General features: G+C 43.0%; 1 protein-coding gene across 1 annotated transcript; it reads right to left on the bottom strand.

The window, feature by feature from the left end:
* Positions 1-2,155: 2,155 nt before the first annotated feature.
* Positions 2,156-18,775, bottom strand: LOC111233801 (serine/threonine-protein kinase 35-like). The gene is made up of 3 exons (XM_022761700.1): positions 18,065-18,775; positions 14,264-15,074; positions 2,156-5,373 (listed from the first exon to the last, which is right to left on the bottom strand). Exons 1-2 carry the CDS (start codon positions 18,609-18,611, stop codon positions 14,332-14,334), a joined length of 1,290 nt encoding a protein of 429 aa, XP_022617421.1. The 5' UTR covers positions 18,612-18,775; the 3' UTR covers positions 2,156-5,373; positions 14,264-14,331.
* Positions 18,776-19,642: the final 867 nt, after the last annotated feature.

The raw sequence follows: 19,642 nt of genomic DNA, 5'->3' as shown, positions 1-19,642 counted from the left end.
ATCCTACACCCCCCATAATGCAACCTGATAGCATCGCTTTGATAGACCCTCTCCCCCTGGTAATAACCCTTTCAAAGTCCACACCAATGTGGATGTTGCAGTGTTCTCCACTCAGGTTCCTGTTCCCTGGTTCAGGACCTCTGAGTCACGGCCTATATCTGATTCAACAGCTCCGGTGTTGTCAAAGTTCAGCATAACCAATCAGGCTTTAGACTGAGGTAGGACCGCCTATACAATTAACATACAGACACAGAAATACAGAAGTAAATGTAGAAAAATGCAGAAGTAAATGTTTCATTCCCAAAATGTATTTATTTTGCATTTATTTATTTATTATTTACACTTATTTCCTTCATTCTTACCTCATTGTTACTATGTAATTAAATAATATAGGAAAATAATAATTTTACCTTCCTCATTAAACATTAAGAATTAGCTGTGTTTGATCCACTTACATCTATTATTACATGACTTTATTATAGTTTACCTAATTTGATCACAATAGAAACCATTCATAGCTGTGCACATGAGAAGGGTCGAGTATTTACAGAGATACTTTGAGTATCATTTATTGTTCCTTTAAAATGTCCAGTTGTTCCTCTATAATGTTTTTTCTTCTATTTTATTGTCACCTAGTTCATGCAATGAGATTACGATGTAAATCACAGGCTGTATTATTTATTGGTACCAAATGATCATTTATGGGTTATTTACTGTGTAGCTTTGATAACAATATGGTCACACTGTCCTTTGGATATAAATGACAATCTGTTAACGGCGCTCACTTCACATTATATGCAAACTGTGGGGTTACTGATGTTGACATATTCACAGGTCAATAACTATGTTCATTAAAAACACAAAACACTGCAGATTAATCCATTTATATTTTTCCTAGAGTGCTCGGTGCTACCATGTGAATTATGCATCGTCTTCCCTGTGATCTGTAAATGAATAAGCATATGTGTTGAGCCTAATCCTGAAAGGATCTTCATCATAAAAATATCAACAGCCAGTAACAGTGTAGGTTGTTGTTTGGGTGGTGATCAAAGGCCGGTCTGTCTGGTGATTCTGGACTGATGAAACAAACCCTGTGGAATGATCTGGATCCAGGGGATTAGTGACAACTGTGGGAAACAACTTCCCATATATGCAGTCGGCACTGAGGCCAGAGAAATCAAGCAGTTACAGTCCATCACTACCGCTGGAAAATCTGGTCATCGCCTATTAAACCGAATGTCCGACACAAGAGAATCATAAAACTACTCAGAACAGCTTGTACACCCATCAGTTTCCTCTCTGTGCACCCAGTAAAGAGACACCAGAAACACATTGGTTTGCTGCACCCGGATGGAAAAATCAATATCAGTGTAGTCACTGTGTCCTGTACAGAAACAGGCCTGAGACACGTTCAGCTCAGCTTTGCATAAAATCTGAAAACAGGAGGAAATTCCCAGTATGGCTGAGCTCAAATCTGAAACAGCCCTGTAGAATATCTATTAGATGGGTAAAAATTGTTTTTCTTTTTTTTTTAACCAGACTGTTTACACACTTTAGTAATGTAGCCAAGCTTAGAAGTTTGGTAAATGTGTGCCGATATTGAACGCATAAAAAAAAATCTGTTTACCCTGAACCAAACCCTCGGCTCACATGTGGCTCTCAACCTTTTTTCATTGCATTTCCCATCTCTCTCTCTCTCTCTGGTTACCTGTCCTCTCAGGACACCTTACCTTACCTTTCCACTGTGTTTTCAGGCATAAAACAAAAACTAAATAAATAACAGATGAAGGGTTCTATTGTTTTCCACCACTTCAAGTACTTTTACTTAAGTACTGTAACTTCACCCTCGTGCATCCTTTAAAGAACATAAATGTTCACCTCAATTAAAAAACTGCTATAAAAATATTATATATTAATATTTTTGGGGATTAACACCGTCTGGGATATGTCAATGATTGGCAACATTTATTTTGGTGAATTATTTTTTTGTACAGAATCAACATCATAACGACCAAATGTCCGTTCATCTTCCAGTATTTTGACGCTATAAATGCTTTTTTTCCTACATAATGTCATGCAATGCAATACTCCATAATCCAGACAGTCATAGTTTTGATCATTTATTTCAAGAAAAGTTAACAAACATATTTACAGCAAAAAAAAGAACAAAAGAAAAAAATGATTGTGTGATGCTTCCTCAAACATCTAATGGCTCCTGTCAGCTTCATTAACAAAAACAGTTCTTATTAAACACAACATCTGTAATAAGCTTCTCTGTACACACTGGAAATATGCACTAAGAAAAAAGTTCAAGATATTACACACAGCTGTTTGAGAAGGGCGTGGCTCTGTACGGTGTTTACAGTGAGGCAGTGAAACATTTTGCATAGTGTAAAGTGTTTTCAAGTGGAGTCATCACTAGACTGAAGAGAGCTAAACCAACGGCTCATACAGAAACACAGTGACAGCAGGGGAGTGGACAACAAGGGTTAGTGACGATGACTGTAAAGATCCTCAGCTATCTTACGCACTATCAACACAGCAACGCCACTAACAGCCTTTTAACCATGTTTATCTTTAACTAGAGAAACGGGTAGATTGAACACTGCTGAGATTCAACATCCCAAAAGGGAAAATAACAGACTTTCTAGTAGCGACACTCGTCCTTTAGCACAAAGAGAAAAATCAAACACCTTCATTCAACAACTACAGCTCCTGTGAGTGTCAGGGCGCAATGACATTCAACACAAATACGCTAATTCTCTGTCTTAGTCGTAAATGACACTTTCAGGATCAGTGACATTTACTGAATCAAACTGAAACATTCAATCGGAAGCAGCTCCTCCTGAATTCACACACTAATCCAGTTGTATATATATCGTTGTTATGTTTCAGTTGTTTTTTTAATAATATATTACTGTATTATAGTGTTTTATGTTTAATGTATACGCGATGCTGCCACTAAACAGCAGTTCATTTTATTTGTCACATGCCAAGGTACAATGTACAGTGAAATGAGGGTTGGACTTGGCAGGAGGGCAGACTGTGCAAAACTGCATAAAACATGCTAAGTTGTTTGAAAAACACTGAGGCTTTCAGGCGTACACTTGCAGACACTGATGTGACCTGATGGGAGCTGTAGTTGTGGAAATGAAACAATATGAATGTAATCTGGTGGTGGGTGAGGACTAGCTCTGTAATATAAACGTTAACAGGTGCAGCAGATGTGGTCAATATAAAGGAAACAGCTCTATGTCACCTGTAGTTAAGCAGAACAGCACACAGAGAAATCAGTCGGAGGTCAGTTCAGATCCAGTCTGAGGTAAAAATCTATCCCACTCAAGCAAAGTATCAGAAAATAAGACAAGTTCACTAATGAGACTGAGAGAGGTTGTTTCTAGACCCAAATCTACATCTACTGCCGAGTCACTGAACGCAACCTGAACGCTACACAGTGCTGTGAAACCACAGGCAGGTGCTGGTCATTCCTCTGGTCTGTGCAGGAGAGTGAAAGCTAAAATCTCTCTAGGTCTGGAACATACAAACCATCTCAAGTACCATCTCACTGTCGTGTGACTTGTGGCTCCATATTTTTGTTTAACTAACCCCACTCTCACAACACCGACAGCAGCTACAACCAAACCGCTGCCTGAGCGTGCACTACAGCTACATGCCACTGCAAAGAGTCTGGAGCACTTCAGTAAAGAGGGGAGGGGGGGGGCGTGAGGATGGGAATCCCATGGCTGCTTCTGGGGATTATTTCCAGATGGCAAATCTTCAAATTTCCTGTGAGAGCCCTTGAATCAGATTCAGCCACAGATGGCTCAATACTGCTCAGGTGTCAGACTGTTTACACCCAGTATTCACATCACAACAATCAGAGACTTTCATGCACTCACTCAACAGGAAGAGCAATGCTCAGTATTTCCACGTGTGTCCATCAACTTGAGTCCGACACTGACACACTCAACCCCAGTGTAAAAACCATTCAGTACAAAGTTAGACAACCACATGACGTAAGTTAGCAAATATGTTAATACTGATCTTTGCAGTGATGATACAAAGATTTATGACTATTTGTCCAACAGACGCTCTTTGGATTCAACAGAAATCGATGCCCAATAAAACCAGTCTGAATTTCCTGTTAAACATTGTTTGGTAACAGTTGCGCAGCACTGAATGGAGATGCTACAGGCCAGCTACTTCTGAAGGTGTGAATTATACAGTTCACCTTCAAAACAACATGATAACCATCAACATTCACATTCGTTCTGCCTGTGTGGCAAAGATCTGTGAAACATCCCTGTAAACCTTCTTAACACGAGCAAACGTGACACTGACGGAGAAACATTTGGAGACTCAGCGTCACGATTGCACTGGAGCTTCTGGGCAGCGGAGGGAAACCAAGTGATCACAGTCTAATGTGATATTACTGCAGCCTGGGATATTGTTTAAGAGTGTGACATCACTGAAAGCAAAAGAGTCTATTGGTCAATTGTGCATTTTTACAGACAGAGACCTGCAAGAGACTCATAAAGTCTGTCTTGGTGTGTGAGCTTCTCACACTGGAACCCAAAAAAATCGTTTTATTTAAAAATCCAATCGCACTTGGTGTGAATCATCTTGAAGGCACAAGGATGTTCGGGGCAGTGTGATGTTCACACACATGTTAAACACTGGATGGCCCGTGCTTTGACTTCAGAACACTAATCCAGCCCAGTGACCTGAGCCACAGTCCAGTCCAGTACCAATGACAGGGGAGAGCAGGCTGCTGGGAACAAGAGTCAACAAATATAAAACAAGAGATATAAACCAGGTTGTCACATCCAGTCATCATCCACCAGTTAAACATCCTCTGCTCCACCGTGACCTCTGTTACACAGCCTTTATTCACCTTTGTGGCTCTGTATAAAAGGTATGAACATGGATTCGGGGGGGGTGGGGGGTGGGGCATTAAACCGGAAGGCGGAGGTAGTCACAGAGCTGGATCGAGGTCTGTGTAAGAGAGCGAGAACCAGCACGGCAGGACAGTTGTGTTACACATCACGCCTCTGATTCCTGAATGCTGGCGTGCTGGCTGTGATCACACACTTGTTGGTGGTGGTGGTGTTGGTGGTGGTGGTGGTGGTGGGGCATTACACTGGCTTTGTTTGGTTCAGTGTTTAAGCAAAGGCGGCGTAACGAGGGGTCGATTGTAAGTGGATGGTGCTGGAGGTAAACTGCTGTGATCTGATTTGCATACAGAGTTTTGGAATCATCAGCCAGTCCGTCACTTCCCGCTCAAATTATGATTGTGGATTCTTCACAGTTCAGTTTTGTCAGGTGTCTGAGTCCTTTTTTCCACTGAAGTCCACGTCCATGTCGTAAACAAAGCTGCGGAGACACAAAGTACAAACAGGTCAGCAAACAAGAAAACCACTTTATAACAATTATCATCACATGTAATTAAATACGAACACGCTTTGGATATAATCAGCTGATTTCTGCACCTTCACAATCAGAAAAAACTAATCTGACAACAACAAAGCCACAAGCTGGTTGACAATAGTGAAGTCACTGGCTGTGACACAGGGTTTCTACATCTACCTCACAACACGGCCTGACACCTGAGTGCATTTCCTGCCTGTGATGTGTCCAGGTTTGGTTCAGTGCTGTGCTCCACTAATAGCCTAGCGGCTCACACGCCACAGCTCCGGCCTGCAGCAGCTTGTTCCTCTTTCCATGGGTTGCATAACCTCACAACACATGGTACAAACACAAGTGGGTCAGCTTAGCAGGAAACACGCATGTTAGAGATGATGTGCTGAATGGAGACGCGGAAAGTGCTTATGTCACTGTTGAGGAATATGTACTGTACAGTTTACTATTCACAAAGTGGTGCTACTGGAAAAATTGTGCCCTCAAGCAAATAAAAACAAAAGCAGATATTGGCTCTGAAAACATGAAACTCATCTTCACAGTGAGTTCAGTCCACAGGATCCTCTCAGATAACTCTAACATCACTGCAGGGCTGTCAGCTCACAACGGATCCTGTTAAACCCTAACCCTCCATCCACCTGTGTTCTGGTCCAAGGTTTGACAGAAGCTACTTTAACGTCATTTGTTCATCTCTGAGCAAAGCAGGCCTCTGTCGTTTACCCCCAACGCTCTGACCAAGACTCTTAAAACCCCCAGTGTTGTTGACAGAACTGGCTGCTCTGAGCTCAGTGCTTTGCCTTTGTCGTCTCATGTTTTTACAGAAGCAGCTCTGAGCATCCTCTATACATGGTGTGTGAATTTTCTGAGCTCTGTGACCTGATGCACACGTTTTACGAGCATGCCTCTCATACCTGAGTACACACCCTGCCATAGATGTGTTACACAACTCTACACTCTGAATGTGTTGTATTTGGTTGCAAACAGAGAAAGTGTTGACAGTAGCGGCCACGATTGTCTCGCAGTTGGAAAAGAAGCTTAAGGCTGTTTTCTGTCAGATGATCAGACGACCGCTTTGTTTGGTGTCGTCCTCAGCAGAGAGAGTGAGGGTAATGGTGGACATGGAATCAAGTCCCCAAGACGCTGCTCTATTGGTGCTGTTCTGTAGAGGACCCTGACCTCTGACCTCTGAACTATTTCCTCTACACAGCAGCAAAGAATCACATTACCAGCCAGACCTAAAATGACATCCCACTGATCCCACTGTAACGACCACACAGGTCCATTTATGACATGTGTGAAGTGTAAACATGTTCACCTGTTCAGAGACCAGACTTCTGTCTGTGTCTCTAATGACAGACAATCATGTATGAATGCATGTAGAGTGTAGGAATGTGCATGTGCCTCTTGTTTTAAAGGTCCCATATTGTATAAAGTGAGATTTCCATGTCTTTTTTTTTATTATAAAGCAGGTTTTAGTTCTATATTAATACTGTGAAAGTATCAAAGCGCTCAGCCCAGAGAAACACACACAGCCTGTATTCAGAAACTGAGCCTTAAAACGAGCCGCCAGGACTTTTGTAACTTTGTGATGTCACAAAAAAGCAGTCACTGCTCTCAGCCATGCTCCAGGCCCCGCCCACCTGGACTGAGCCTCTCTTCTGATTGGCTCGCTGACCTGTTGTTACTAGAGCTCCAGAAAGAAGCCTGAGAGAGCAGATGTAAAACTACACAGAGCTGGACCTGTAACAGAAACAGTCAGCGTTTGTGCTCTGAATGCTGCTGCATGCTGAACCCTGATTAAACTGACATGCTACAACATATTAACATCTGACCCTGCCCCCCTCTGGTCAGACCCTTGCTGAAGTCGGCGTATCATTTTTCTGCTACATAAATAAGCAAAATGAAGGAAACCAGGTGAAGGTCAAAGCCCAGCAAATCCTGGACTAACACAGGCCTGCTGCCTTCTCAGCCGTCCTGCCAGCCTTTTGTTGTTGCATAACCCAAAGCAGACTGACTCGTTAAAAACCAGCAGAGACCGGTATCTGTGGGGGAAGTGATGGGGGCTGGTTTATTGTGAGCCTGGGACGCTGTGGCAGCTCTCTATGATGATTACCAGTTAGAGAGCGGAGTGTTGGCTTTTTACAACCTCGGGTGGTTTTGTGGCTGCGCAGCATGCAAAGCAACACATTCCTTATAGCTGGCATTCAAAAGAACTATTCATTATGTAAGTTTAGGTGTGTGAGTACCCCCTGATGCAAAACTGACAAAGCATTTCCAAAGAATATAGGACAAAGAGCAGTATGATGGTCAGCTCTGATGACCAGTGAGCAAAGTCAACAACAGTCAGTCAAATGGGTCCTTGTGCTTTCTAATAAGAGAGCTGCCATTAAGAGATGTTTCATGCTGTCATGATAAGGTATCCAGAATGACTGCTGTGTGTCTGTTGTAGAACTGAGTGTTACTGAGTGTAAATAAATGTCAACAGAACTCTATTGACAAATTGCAGGTTTTCTCCTGATGCTCCCGATGACCAGTTCAATGATTACAGACGGGCCTGTTGTCAGTCGATATCACAAAACATAATATCGTGAAACTATCGTGTATCAACATTTTCTCACAAAAAACACACAAAAACTCAACAGACGAGATGGGATTATGTTGGAGCCAAAAAATATCTAATTTGTCTGATCTCTGAAAATTTTATCCCCATAAAGTCTTTAGACAAAATCAATAGCTGAAAATTCGATCAGGACTAATATTTTCCAAGGCCAAGCCTCACATTGGTTAAAGGTTTTGTTTTTTGTGCATCCCTCAGATGATCCTGCTATCTTGAAGTTCACACAGTCGATAACGGCAGCGAACAACAAATCCAAATCTCTGCTCTCTGCAACAGATGCTGACCACACCTCTTTCCATCCATTATTTATTGGTCAAAATGAACCCTGTCAGCTTTGTTAGAGCCTCTCAAACAAAACGAACCGTCACCACAACAGTGAAACCAAAGAGAAACCACCGAGAGGCCAGACCACATACAGCACCTGCGGTGATTGTGGGGCTGCGATAGCTGATGCGCAGACTGCGATGAGATTAACACAGTGTAAAGAGCTTACAACCCATTAGCTCCAACACAGTCACCATGAATGGGGACAGCGGAGTGGAAGAAATGTGGATCCATGTTATGACAGAGCACTGTGGGATCGCAGGATGTCCAGGACTGTACGGGGTGCTGGAAGGTGAAGCATTAACTGTAGATTTTTATGGACAAACGGCATAAAAAATAAAAAGCAAGGGGTCAGATTACAGAACTCTTTCCTCTCACTCTCCAGTTTTCAACCTTTGAATAAACACAAGAACATAAAGAGGTGTTTCCTCTGAATCATTTGTGTAGGAACTTGTTTTTGCAGTTCTCACTTTGAGCCCTGAGGGCCCTAAGGAAATATTTACAACCATTACAGCCACTGAATACTCACTTTTACAACTATGTTGCATAAGAACGTCCATGCGTTCATCACACCCACTCCCAAAATCTCATAAAGATATCCTCCCTCTGGCATTTCTCAGCCCCTCCATAATACCCCCCGCTGACTGAGCCCATGCAGAACATACCGTACCCTGCCTTGAAACTGCTGTCCAAACAACCCCATTTCCTTTAGAGGAGCAAGACCAGCGTTCCCTCAAAGCCCACTGTCTTTGTTTAAAATCTACACTGCTTTGGAAGGCCTGCACAGAGAAAAACCTGCTTGGAGGCATCAGTATACTCATTAGGAGGCATTCATGGGTGCAGTATAAGGACAACACCCTGAAAATGCCTCAACTTGTAAAAAGCCTGATCAGGCTGTCAATGAAATCAAAAAGGATGAAGTGAAGACTGTAGATGTAGGAGGGTCGGGGCTTACAGCGCTCTGGCCTGGTTTAGACTAAGGCGACACACGGCTGGCAGCCAGCAAGAGGACAAAATGTTCCCGACGCAAGCCTCCATAAGCCCTGAACCAGGAGTGGCGCTCTCATTGTCCAGCAGAGGAGGCGAGGGAGGGAGAGGGGATGGACAGGGAGGATGGGTGTGACCGATGGGCGGGGCGACAACACAGAGACACACATGGTTATGATATGACGTTGACAAGTCCTGATCCATGTCATTAGATATTCAGTATTTGCCCAAACACGGGCTCATATGTTTTTCAGCACTGTGTGCAACGTGAACGCATCACATTTTTCGCAACTTTATTAAAAAGGACAAACTGAAATATCACATTGACAGAAGTATTCAGACACTTTACTATGGCACTTATAATTTAGCTCAGGTGCCTCCCATTCCTTGTGATCATCTTTGAGATGTTGATTGGAGTCCACCTGTGGTGAATTCGGCTGATCTGATATGATGTGGAAAGACAAACACCTGTCTATAAACGGTCTCACAGCTGAGAACGCAGATCAGAGCACAAACCAGGAGGAGCAGCTGTTGAACTAACACACAGCTACATTCAAGCCCGGCTACACCAACAATACAGTGCCAAGGAAAGCTCTATTTGACGGCAAGATAAAGTGGCGATCAATAATAAACACAATCGAACTGAACCATGTCCCTCCCCGCACTGACTGATCCAGATCCCACACACTGCCCAGATACTTCCAACTGGTTTTCTGAGTGTTGTGTCCAGTATCTGTGACATCGTCAGCTGCCCACTCACTTCAGCAGCTCCTGACATAAATACACACATGCAGCAGAAACAACTACACCCCCCCAACAACCCCCACCCCCAACCCCACCCCCACCCTCTGTTTACAGTCTCTAATCCCCCTCTCCAACAGATGACAGGTTTTCCCATTGAACCAGTGCAATGCTGTGGTCCTGTTGCATAACATGCTATCCCATCATGCCACAAGAGAACGAGGCCAAACTGCAGCAGAGTCCATCGGCGACCCCGCTGACAGTCGAGAGCTGAGAGGTGTTGCGTCACAGAGCGAGGCGGCGGCGTCGCTGGGCAGGGGCTTACAATGAGGGGTTAACAGAGGATGGTTGCAGGATTGGACAGCTAATTGTCAAACAAACGTTGGGATTAGTCCTGGTCAATGGAGGGTTCAAGTTCAAACAAACAGACGGATGGTTTGGGTCACTGAGCATCCACTCGGTGGCTGATTGACGTGCTACAATGACCAAGGAGTTTCTGCTCTAAATAGCAAACGAACACGATTAACATCTTCAAGAGACACTTTTATTTCACTGTCACTGCTGAGAAAGTTAGTTCCTCCTGAGTGTGCAGGTTGGTTTAGGGGGGAGGGTGTGGGACATTTCAAATCTAATAAAATCAGTGAGGTTGAGTCATGATTCTTAAAGCAAAAGTTAAGATAATTTTTTTCATATAAAGTGTCAGCTGGTTTTCTGTTTGGGCATTTCCAAAAGTTCGGAAATACTGAAAGTATCGTCTGTCATTATTCCCTTTCGCACCGGTCAAAAATAAAAAATCACTAAGACCCGCTAACATCAGGCTTTTGTCATCAATGTAAAAGGCCACAATCGGCATTCACTCCCAGGTCAAAGGAGTCCGCAGTAGATGCGGGTATTTATTGAAACACAACACCCGGATGAACGCGCTAATTTTGCCCTTTTCCCGTGCTGTGATGTTTTCCTGAGAACAAACACGGAAAACACACCTGCCGCCTGCACAGTGCTGTTAAACCAGAAACACCGCAGCTACACTGGACGCACGGATGGAGAACTACTTCCTGAACTCTTCGTTACTATGGTGATTTAACAGTGGCCTGCTGTATGTTTAAATAAACACCAGTAATACAATCATTATGTGATTACTAAAGATAATGTAAACATCGTACTCTGATTATTAATGTGATTACGTTCATAGTCAGAAGAAGCATAAGCAGGAAGTAATTAAAGAGTGTGGAAGAAATAATATATGATGAATACACTTTCACACTTTCATCCAACTCACAGTTTTATTCTGTTTTACGACATAACAGGAAAATGTAATGTGACAATCCTACGGCTGAAAAATAATAACAATACTGTTTTATCATCTGTGTTTTAGAAGATGGTTTGAGCTGTTGTGGCTGAAAATTTCATTTCAGCTCGGACTAAACGATATTTAAAAAAAATCATATTATATTGGCAGATATTGTGATAATTTCAGATAGAATAGTCGTAATGGTCATTTTGGATTTTCACTGAAAAGAATATAAAAATGATGATGATGTGATTTTTGCTGGGGTCTGTATCAAACAAACGTGGAGAATACGATTTATTTGGCATCTGTGCAACACCACAGTGCAGATGTGTCAGTCGGTCCCATTTCCTTCATTCTGAACAAAGAAACAGCAACAATGCACAGTGGTGGGAATGAAGAGGTTTGATGCAGCAGGAAACATGCAAATGACTGAGTGAGCAAACAGGAGGTAGTGATGCACTTATCAGAATAATCCAGGCTTTGTGTTCACTGTCAGTGACATAAATATCACAGGAGGGAGTGACATCACAGATGTAATTCACAGCCAGGTGTGGATATGAACCAGATACAGCACATGTCCTGAACACATGTCAGGTAATGCCAAAAAACTTTGACTGTTGGAGCATCTCTGCCAATAACTCATTGTTTTCTGCCTCACACACACACACACACACACACACACACACAGACACACACACACACACACACACACACACAGACAGACACACACACACACACACACACACACCCTGGCTGTGTGTGTTTAATCAAAGCCAGGCGGTTTGCCCTCCGGCCCAGAGTGTACCAATCTAAAAGTTGTCCTCCCTCCTGCTCACATAGCTGTGCTCTTACACCAACCTCTCCCCCCACCCTCCGAGGCCACAGCACACCTCTTATTACCTTCCCTCACCTCGACACACACTTTTGTATTTGTGAATTCCCTTTAAGCAAGAATCCTGCAGTGATGGGGAACAACTTGGTTGATCATCACTCCTCTTTTTGACTGTATCAGTAGTTCAGGTTTGTGTCTTGACGTCAGCGCTCTGCAGCAGACACTTTCACTCTTGTTAATCCTGATTCTCTGACACTGACGCTGGAATCTTTGGCAGAAATCAGGAACAGCAGTCGAGTTTAGGAAATGATTGGACTGGAGGGACTAGGCCAGCATGTCGCCTGATGTCTGGTCAGGTTCACTGACAGAAGTCCAGTTAATGAATTATTTATTATTTCTCAGCAGTTTTCTTAAAGGTCAGGATTAAAGATTATTTTCCCAATAAGGAAGAGAACATACAACCTGAATAGTGAAATTATCCCTCACACTGTCAACTGTAAATATGATTCTCGTTATTGATTAATCTGCTGATTATTTTCTCAATTCATTTTGTCCAGAAAATGTCAGAAAATAGTGAACATGCCTGATAAAACTTCCAGCCTTCAAGGTTACAATCATTATTATCATTATCATTAGTATTCTCTCTCTCTCTGGCCCTGTACAAACTTGTCATGAAGCACACAAAAATTTACAAAAGATGTACACTACATCAATCAAGCTAGACCATCATGCATTGCGGCCTGTCTCGTGATAGTGTTGCAGAAAAAGAAACAATCTGTCACAACAGGCTAGCTGCTAATGTTAGCTGCTAGCTAATATGATTTTATTACCCTGACGGCTCAGCTGTGCAGTGAGTCACCTCCTGCTCTGCCTGAACAGCAGGATTTCAAACATTATTATGAAAACGCATGTCGGGACCATGTTTTAAAAAAGAATACAACCTGACAAAACTGTAAGAACTGACACAAACAGAGTAAAGATTGCTCTGTGGACACAAACTAAAATGTAAATAATACATGAAAGATAAAAATTGCACGTCTTGTAAGATAGAAAGTATTGTAATGTATTTTGCCTCATATATGATTTAGATGCTCTGGTGTTTGTTAATGCAACAGAGGTAATAATTACAAATATCTGGCACATAATTATGAAGCAATTTGACATCCAAGTGGAGTCTGAAATGTGTCAACTGCTGTCTGCACTTTTCCTCTACTGAGTCTTTTCTCTAGCAAACACTATACACAGGGCGTGTGAACAGGTGGCCTATCTCTGTCTCTCTCTCGCTCACAGGGAATGTTGTGTCTCGGTGTAGACCGGCCCTGTTTGAAAAGTGCCCCGAGATAACTACTGTTTTGATTTGGCAACATAAATATAACATTAACTTTGACTCCAGTTGCAACATCCTTCACCGTTCATAAACCCAGTACCCGATTCAACTTTGTGGTGCACACAGTTGAGGATCATTAGCAACATCTCAGGTGGGCTGACGTTCAGCTTCACCTCCTGATTAAGTGTTTTTTCTGTGTCTCATTCCTTGAATCTCTCAGCTGACCGGTACTACTGTCAGTGTGTCTACCGGCACTAATAAAAACGGCTTCTCTATCGATTGTAAAGCAGAGCAGGGGAAAGATATTTCTGAAACACACATTAAAAAGTGGTAAACCACAACAACCAGCGACTTCACACTGTGGGAAGCTGTTAAATGAGGGACGTCCCGGCCGGTGACCAGGACAGGAAAGGCTAATGTTGTCAGCTGAAAGGAAGATTACTGGCGTTCAGCCCCATGTTACCAAAGGCCAGTGTCCCCTTTAAGCCAGTGACGGTGAGTCGTGTGGCACAGAGGAGCCTGCAGGTTTTAATTCCCTCTAATCACTGCAGCAGCTTCACTGACTGCTCCTCCTCTCAGGTTAAAGGTGGATGAATCAGTGAAATTAGCTGTCATATGGTGTGACTGGGTTAAAAACCTGCACCTTCTTCTGTTTTACTGAAAAAGCTGAGAGAACAAGGTAGGAGGGTCCTGACACTAATAAGCTATCAAGGAAGCTGAGCTTACCTGGGAAGGAAGAGGTCCCTTCTTTGACTCGTTAGGGTAAAAAGGAGAGGTTTTGGAAAGGGGGGTCGTCACGCTGCACACGTGACTTGGTCCATCCGCACCTCCAGCTGGAGGGCATCCGGTCGGTCCTGAGGGTTGACTGCGAGCATGTCCTGGAGGAGTTTCTTCACCCCCTCAGACATGGAGCTCCTGGCCTTCTGAGGGATGTGGAGAACCATCTTGGGGTTCTCCAGCAGAGCCTCCCCAACAGGTACGATCTCTGTGCCCTGCCGTATGTAGGTGCCCAGCAATTCACGCTTGGACTCTGCGTCGATGAAAGTGATCCGTTCGATCATCGCCCAGATGATGATGCCCAGGGCGAAGATGTCAGCCTTGGCCGTGTAGTGACCCTCCCACACCTCGGGGGCCATGTAGAAGTCTGAGCCACAAGCTGACGACAACCAGAACTTGTTGATGTTAACGATGTTGTTCTGATTGCTGCCTCTGCCGCCCGCCCCCGCTGCAGGGTGTTCTTCACTGTTCTTGGAGTTCAGGCCTGCACAAACTTTACTGAGGCCAAAGTCAGCAACTTTGAGAACAGGAGAACCAGATTTCTGAGAGATGAGGATGTTGTCTGGCTTCAGATCACGATGAACAATGTTGTTCTTGTGCAGGAAAGCCACCGCACTCGTCAACTGCCGCATAAAGCTCTTGTTGGTCTGGGGGTCGGGCCGGCGAGACAGGATGTACTGGTTGAGGTCCCCACCCTCGCAAAACTCCATGACGAACCAGAGGTAGCACGGCTCCTCTGGGTAACCCAGGATACGCTCCCCTGCAGCAGATTGGAGAGGGAAAGATATGACCTGATTAGTGACATAACTGAATTCAATCTTTGGCATTTAAGGCCAGTTCAGAGCTGGTATCAACATCCATATGAGATGTGCTCCGATCACAAGTGCAGATTTCTAAGTACACCCCCACCCCCTCTTTCTCCCCTCAACCCCACCGGATGAGGTGGTCTGGGCCAAATGTGACCACATCGTTTTAGCAGTGAACACAAATGCGTCCTGGACCACACTGAAGGACCGCCTACTCTACTGACGTCCTCTGCCACAGTCTGATTAGTCCCGCCACAGTTTCAAACAACTAAAACTACGGCTGAACGACATGCAAAAAAAATCATATTGCGATTATTTTGGCAGATATTGCAATTATGATATGAATCACAATTTCAGTTGGAACAGTAATATTTGCATTTCATTTAGACTGAAAAAATATAAAAATGATGATGATGTGATATTTGTTGGTGCCTGTACCAAACATGTTTGTTCCTTTTTACGTCAAGAGAATATGATTTGGCACGGCGTCTCTGTCACACCACAAAGCTTCGTTTACGGTCTGTTGTGACACATTTTATCATTAGCCTGTGATTTGGATATTGACCTTGGCCATATTGTGATTTTGATAATATTTTTATCAATTGTTCACCCCTAACTAAAACCTTATTTCACTGTAGAGCTGTGAGCAGAGCAATGACTTGCTCAACTCCTCCGTACCCCAGTCTCTCTCTCTCTCACACAAACAAACAAACAAACAAACAAACAACAACAGACCCGTTTGTCACAGTCGAACTGGCTAGAAACAAGTGTTCATCTCCATATAGAGCGAAGAGGTGAGATCTCATCACAAGTGGATTGCTGGGCACCAACATTGTACCTGTCGCATGTGGAGACGTATTCTAATGCCAGGTGTAAGCTGCCACTTGTGATCGGATCACTGCAGACGGATGTTAATGCACGTCAGAACAGGTCTGAACAGGACTCACTCCATTCTTCAAAACCATTACACTGACTCATACACAAGTGAAGTATGCATAAATACAGCACTGCTTTCACAGCCACTTCAGCACAGTATTTGACATGTTAATCACTCTCGGTCTGAGCGATGAGATGCTGTGGCTCATGACCACGTGCTCTTTATAAGTTGATGACTTGTCAGAGACAGAAGTCCTCCACAGGGTTTGCACAGGTACTCTGTCTGTTCTTCAGAGGAAGTGACACCATTCTCTGCGGTTCGTAGCTGCACGTGACAGACAGTATCACGGAGAAACACTCTGCTGTGTCACTGCCACTTCAAAGAGCCTCTCGTGTGAGGCTTCAGACCTCAAACTTTCTTTCTACGTTTCATCAGCAGCAGAGGGGCTTCGTCGCTCTCAGCTGGTCGAGACAGCTCAAGGCTCATGTTTGTTTTAAGTAAACAAACGTTTTCTTAAGGATCCAAACAATTGTGACCAAGATGTGTTATGAGCTTGTCAGTGCTCCGTTTGCATTTGCTTGTTTTTAAATGTCTTTTATCACTGCAATCTTGATATGAGTTATCTAAATATTTGTATTTATTCAAATTTGTTTGTTTTTGAATGGTATTTTAATGTCATTAATGTATTTCCATGCCTCAGTAAAGCACTTTGTGTGAATGGCACTGTATAAATAAACTTGTTTTGCCTGATGATCATTTAATGAAGTCCACTACCTGATCTCATGGTTGTCTTTAAACTTTAAAAACTAAGACAAAAGCTAAGTGGGCCTAAAGAAAAACAAGTCATTTCCACTGTTTTCCAAATCCTACAAACATTAGCACTTGGTGGCTGCAGAAGATGTCAGCTCAAGATTAATATTTCATTTCAAAAGCCTGAATGGTTACACTTACGTAACAGCCAGGCTATTAAAAGAAAAGAAGCTAACACTGAACACTGATTCAGTTGTAACAATGGATTTGTTTGGACTGGTTGCATTTTTAACAGAATAGGTTAATATTGCTATTTTAATTCTAAATTTCACTTGGATGAAGATATATTTAACAGTTTCTGTCTATTTCTCTGAGGACTACAGAGCAATAACAAAGGAGGTGATAAGTAGGTCAAACTGGATTCATGACAACAATGATACATACAGAAGTGAATTAAAATGGAGCTGTCATAAGATGTAAAAGCTGCCGTTTTTCATTAGAATATTAAATATTACACCATTACATCATTGTTTAGGTTGTGAGATTACAGTCAACAAGCAATGGGTTAACATGTTTCCAAGTAGTACACTGTGTTCTCTCATGAGCTCAGGGCAACACAGTGTACTCTCTGTGCCTACTATAGGTAACCTATAGGGATGTCACTGACTGACAGAGAAAACATAACTGTTACTTTTAATTCACAAAATCCTATTTGAGAGAATGAGCCCTAAATTATGCATACACTTTATAGTGTGTTTATGTTATTACATAAACATTATAACATATATATATTCTCGATATTATTTAGCAAGTTAAGTACAGATACAGTAACCGCAACTCAGTCAAATCTTGATGTAAATAATCTTTACATTATGTAAATGTAAATGACTGTAATAAGAAAAGTTTTATTTATTTTTTATTAATTTAATTAGTAACCCTGAGCCACAATTATGTTTACATTTGCCACCATCAGGTACAGACTCAAAGTGCAAGTTTGCATGCGTTGAATAGATCTTTAACCAATTTGTAGTTGAATTTAATGTGATTTTATTAAAACATGAGCCAACTGAGCTTTTAATTTAAAAAAAAATAAAAATAAAAAAGGCTCCTAGAGTTTGGATTTGAGGCTTAAGCTGGAAAAATCCCTATCACCCTGTAAACTACCTATTAAGACTGATTTTTATAGACGTGCTCCAGGACTGAGGACTCACAGGAGTTTGTGCAGCTCCCTTTTGTGCATGTATTGTTCAATTATTACAAGTATTGGCCTTATTGTGCAGCTAACCACTTAGCAAAACACGAGAGTAGGCTGTGTACCTTTGAGTGACGTCTCCACCAGCCGCAGGTACTGTTTGGACCTCTTGTTTCCGTGACTCATCTTCTGGGCCAGGCCGTTCCTCTGCAGAACACACTCCTCCAGCTGGACCACGTTCTGGTGTCGGTTCTCCAGGCTCGTCAGGGCCCAGAACTCGGCCAGAGCCAGCTCCACGTTTTCCGGGGCGTCGCACTGGAGCCTCTTCACTGCCACCCTGGCCCCCGTTTTCCTGGCAATAGCCTCGTACACCACCCCGTAGCTTCCCCGGCCGACCTCCCGGAGCAGACTGTAGCGGGGCGACACCACCATGGCGGGCTCCAGGCGGTCATTTCGGAGGAAGCTAATGGAAAAGCAGTCGTCGTCCTCTTCCTCCTCCATTGGCTCAGTGTGATTGTTGTCCTCCACCGTGAGGGAGCGGAGGACTTTGCAAGCCTCCCGCTTCATCTTCCCGGCCGCACTCCGCCTGCAGCCTCGCACACCGCCGCTTACCTTTCTCCTCTTCTTCCCGTTGCAAATATCCATAACTTCTTTTTTGTTGAAAGTAAGCATGAAGGGAGGACGTGTTTCTCTTTCATTACTTTAGCTCTAAACTAATAAAGTTTGACGTCCTGACGTCTACCTGCTTGTTGTTCGGAGAGGTTAAACGCCAGTCTGTCAGTAGTTTATATCTTTGTGCTGTTAGTGAAGAGAGAACCGGTGAAGTGCCACGGGCCGTTCAGCTGCACGAACTAATTTGGCTTCATAAACAAAATGTTCCAGCTCGCTAGTACAGGCAGGGAACAGTGGGCGTGGTTTACCCTGAAGCTCGCTGTGATTGGCGGAGAGACAAAACATCTCGCGAACATCCCGCGATGGTGAAAGAGGTGGAGAATGTAGCGAGCACGCTACGTTTGTTTTTATTTTGAAATAGTAAACTAGCCGTGATATGGTTATACCTTTACCGATTTTAAAGAGTTTACTGAACTAACAGAGAGTAATCCGGTACCGGATCTTTCCTCGGTCCGTGCTGAGCCGTTCCGTGGCAGCATGGACTAACGGGAGAGGCGGGGTCACATGTACACAGGCATGGGCAGAGCCACCAGTTCCCCACTGCATCATGCACCAGTAACCAACATGGAAAGACTCACCCGGGATTTTACGAATACTGGTCATTCTAATTGACTCCAGGAAATGTTGACAATAAGAATTAAGTTTGCAAAAATGATTTAATTGCCTTTTTATTTTTTAAATTTCGTTATTACGTTAAATGTTGAATTGTATTTCGATTTTAACTTTGTTAAAAAAAAAAATTAATTCTAATTTAAAATTTTTGGCGCTATACAAATAAAGTTGAATTGATTTATTTTGGTGATTTTTTATATATATATATATATATATATATATATATATATAAATGTCAAAACAGAAGGTGGAGTCTAGAATTACACCAAGATTTTTGACCCGAGCAACTACTGCCTGCAGTGGAAGAAGATGTGCAGGTACCTGCTGGTACCTTGGTACCCAGGTTTGAATGTTTGTCCCTATGTGAATGTGAACAGGGTACACTGTTCTCAGCAAAACATTTTTTTAACAAATAAAGG

The sequence above is a fragment of the Seriola dumerili genome, unplaced genomic scaffold (genome assembly GCF_002260705.1).
Source record: "Seriola dumerili isolate Sdu_G_001 unplaced genomic scaffold, Sdu_1.0 BDQW01000425.1, whole genome shotgun sequence".
In the NCBI taxonomy this organism is placed as follows: domain Eukaryota; kingdom Metazoa; phylum Chordata; class Actinopteri; order Carangiformes; family Carangidae; genus Seriola; species Seriola dumerili.
The sequence above is the reverse complement of the archived record's forward strand: the minus strand, read 5'-3'. Positions and strand labels throughout refer to the sequence as shown.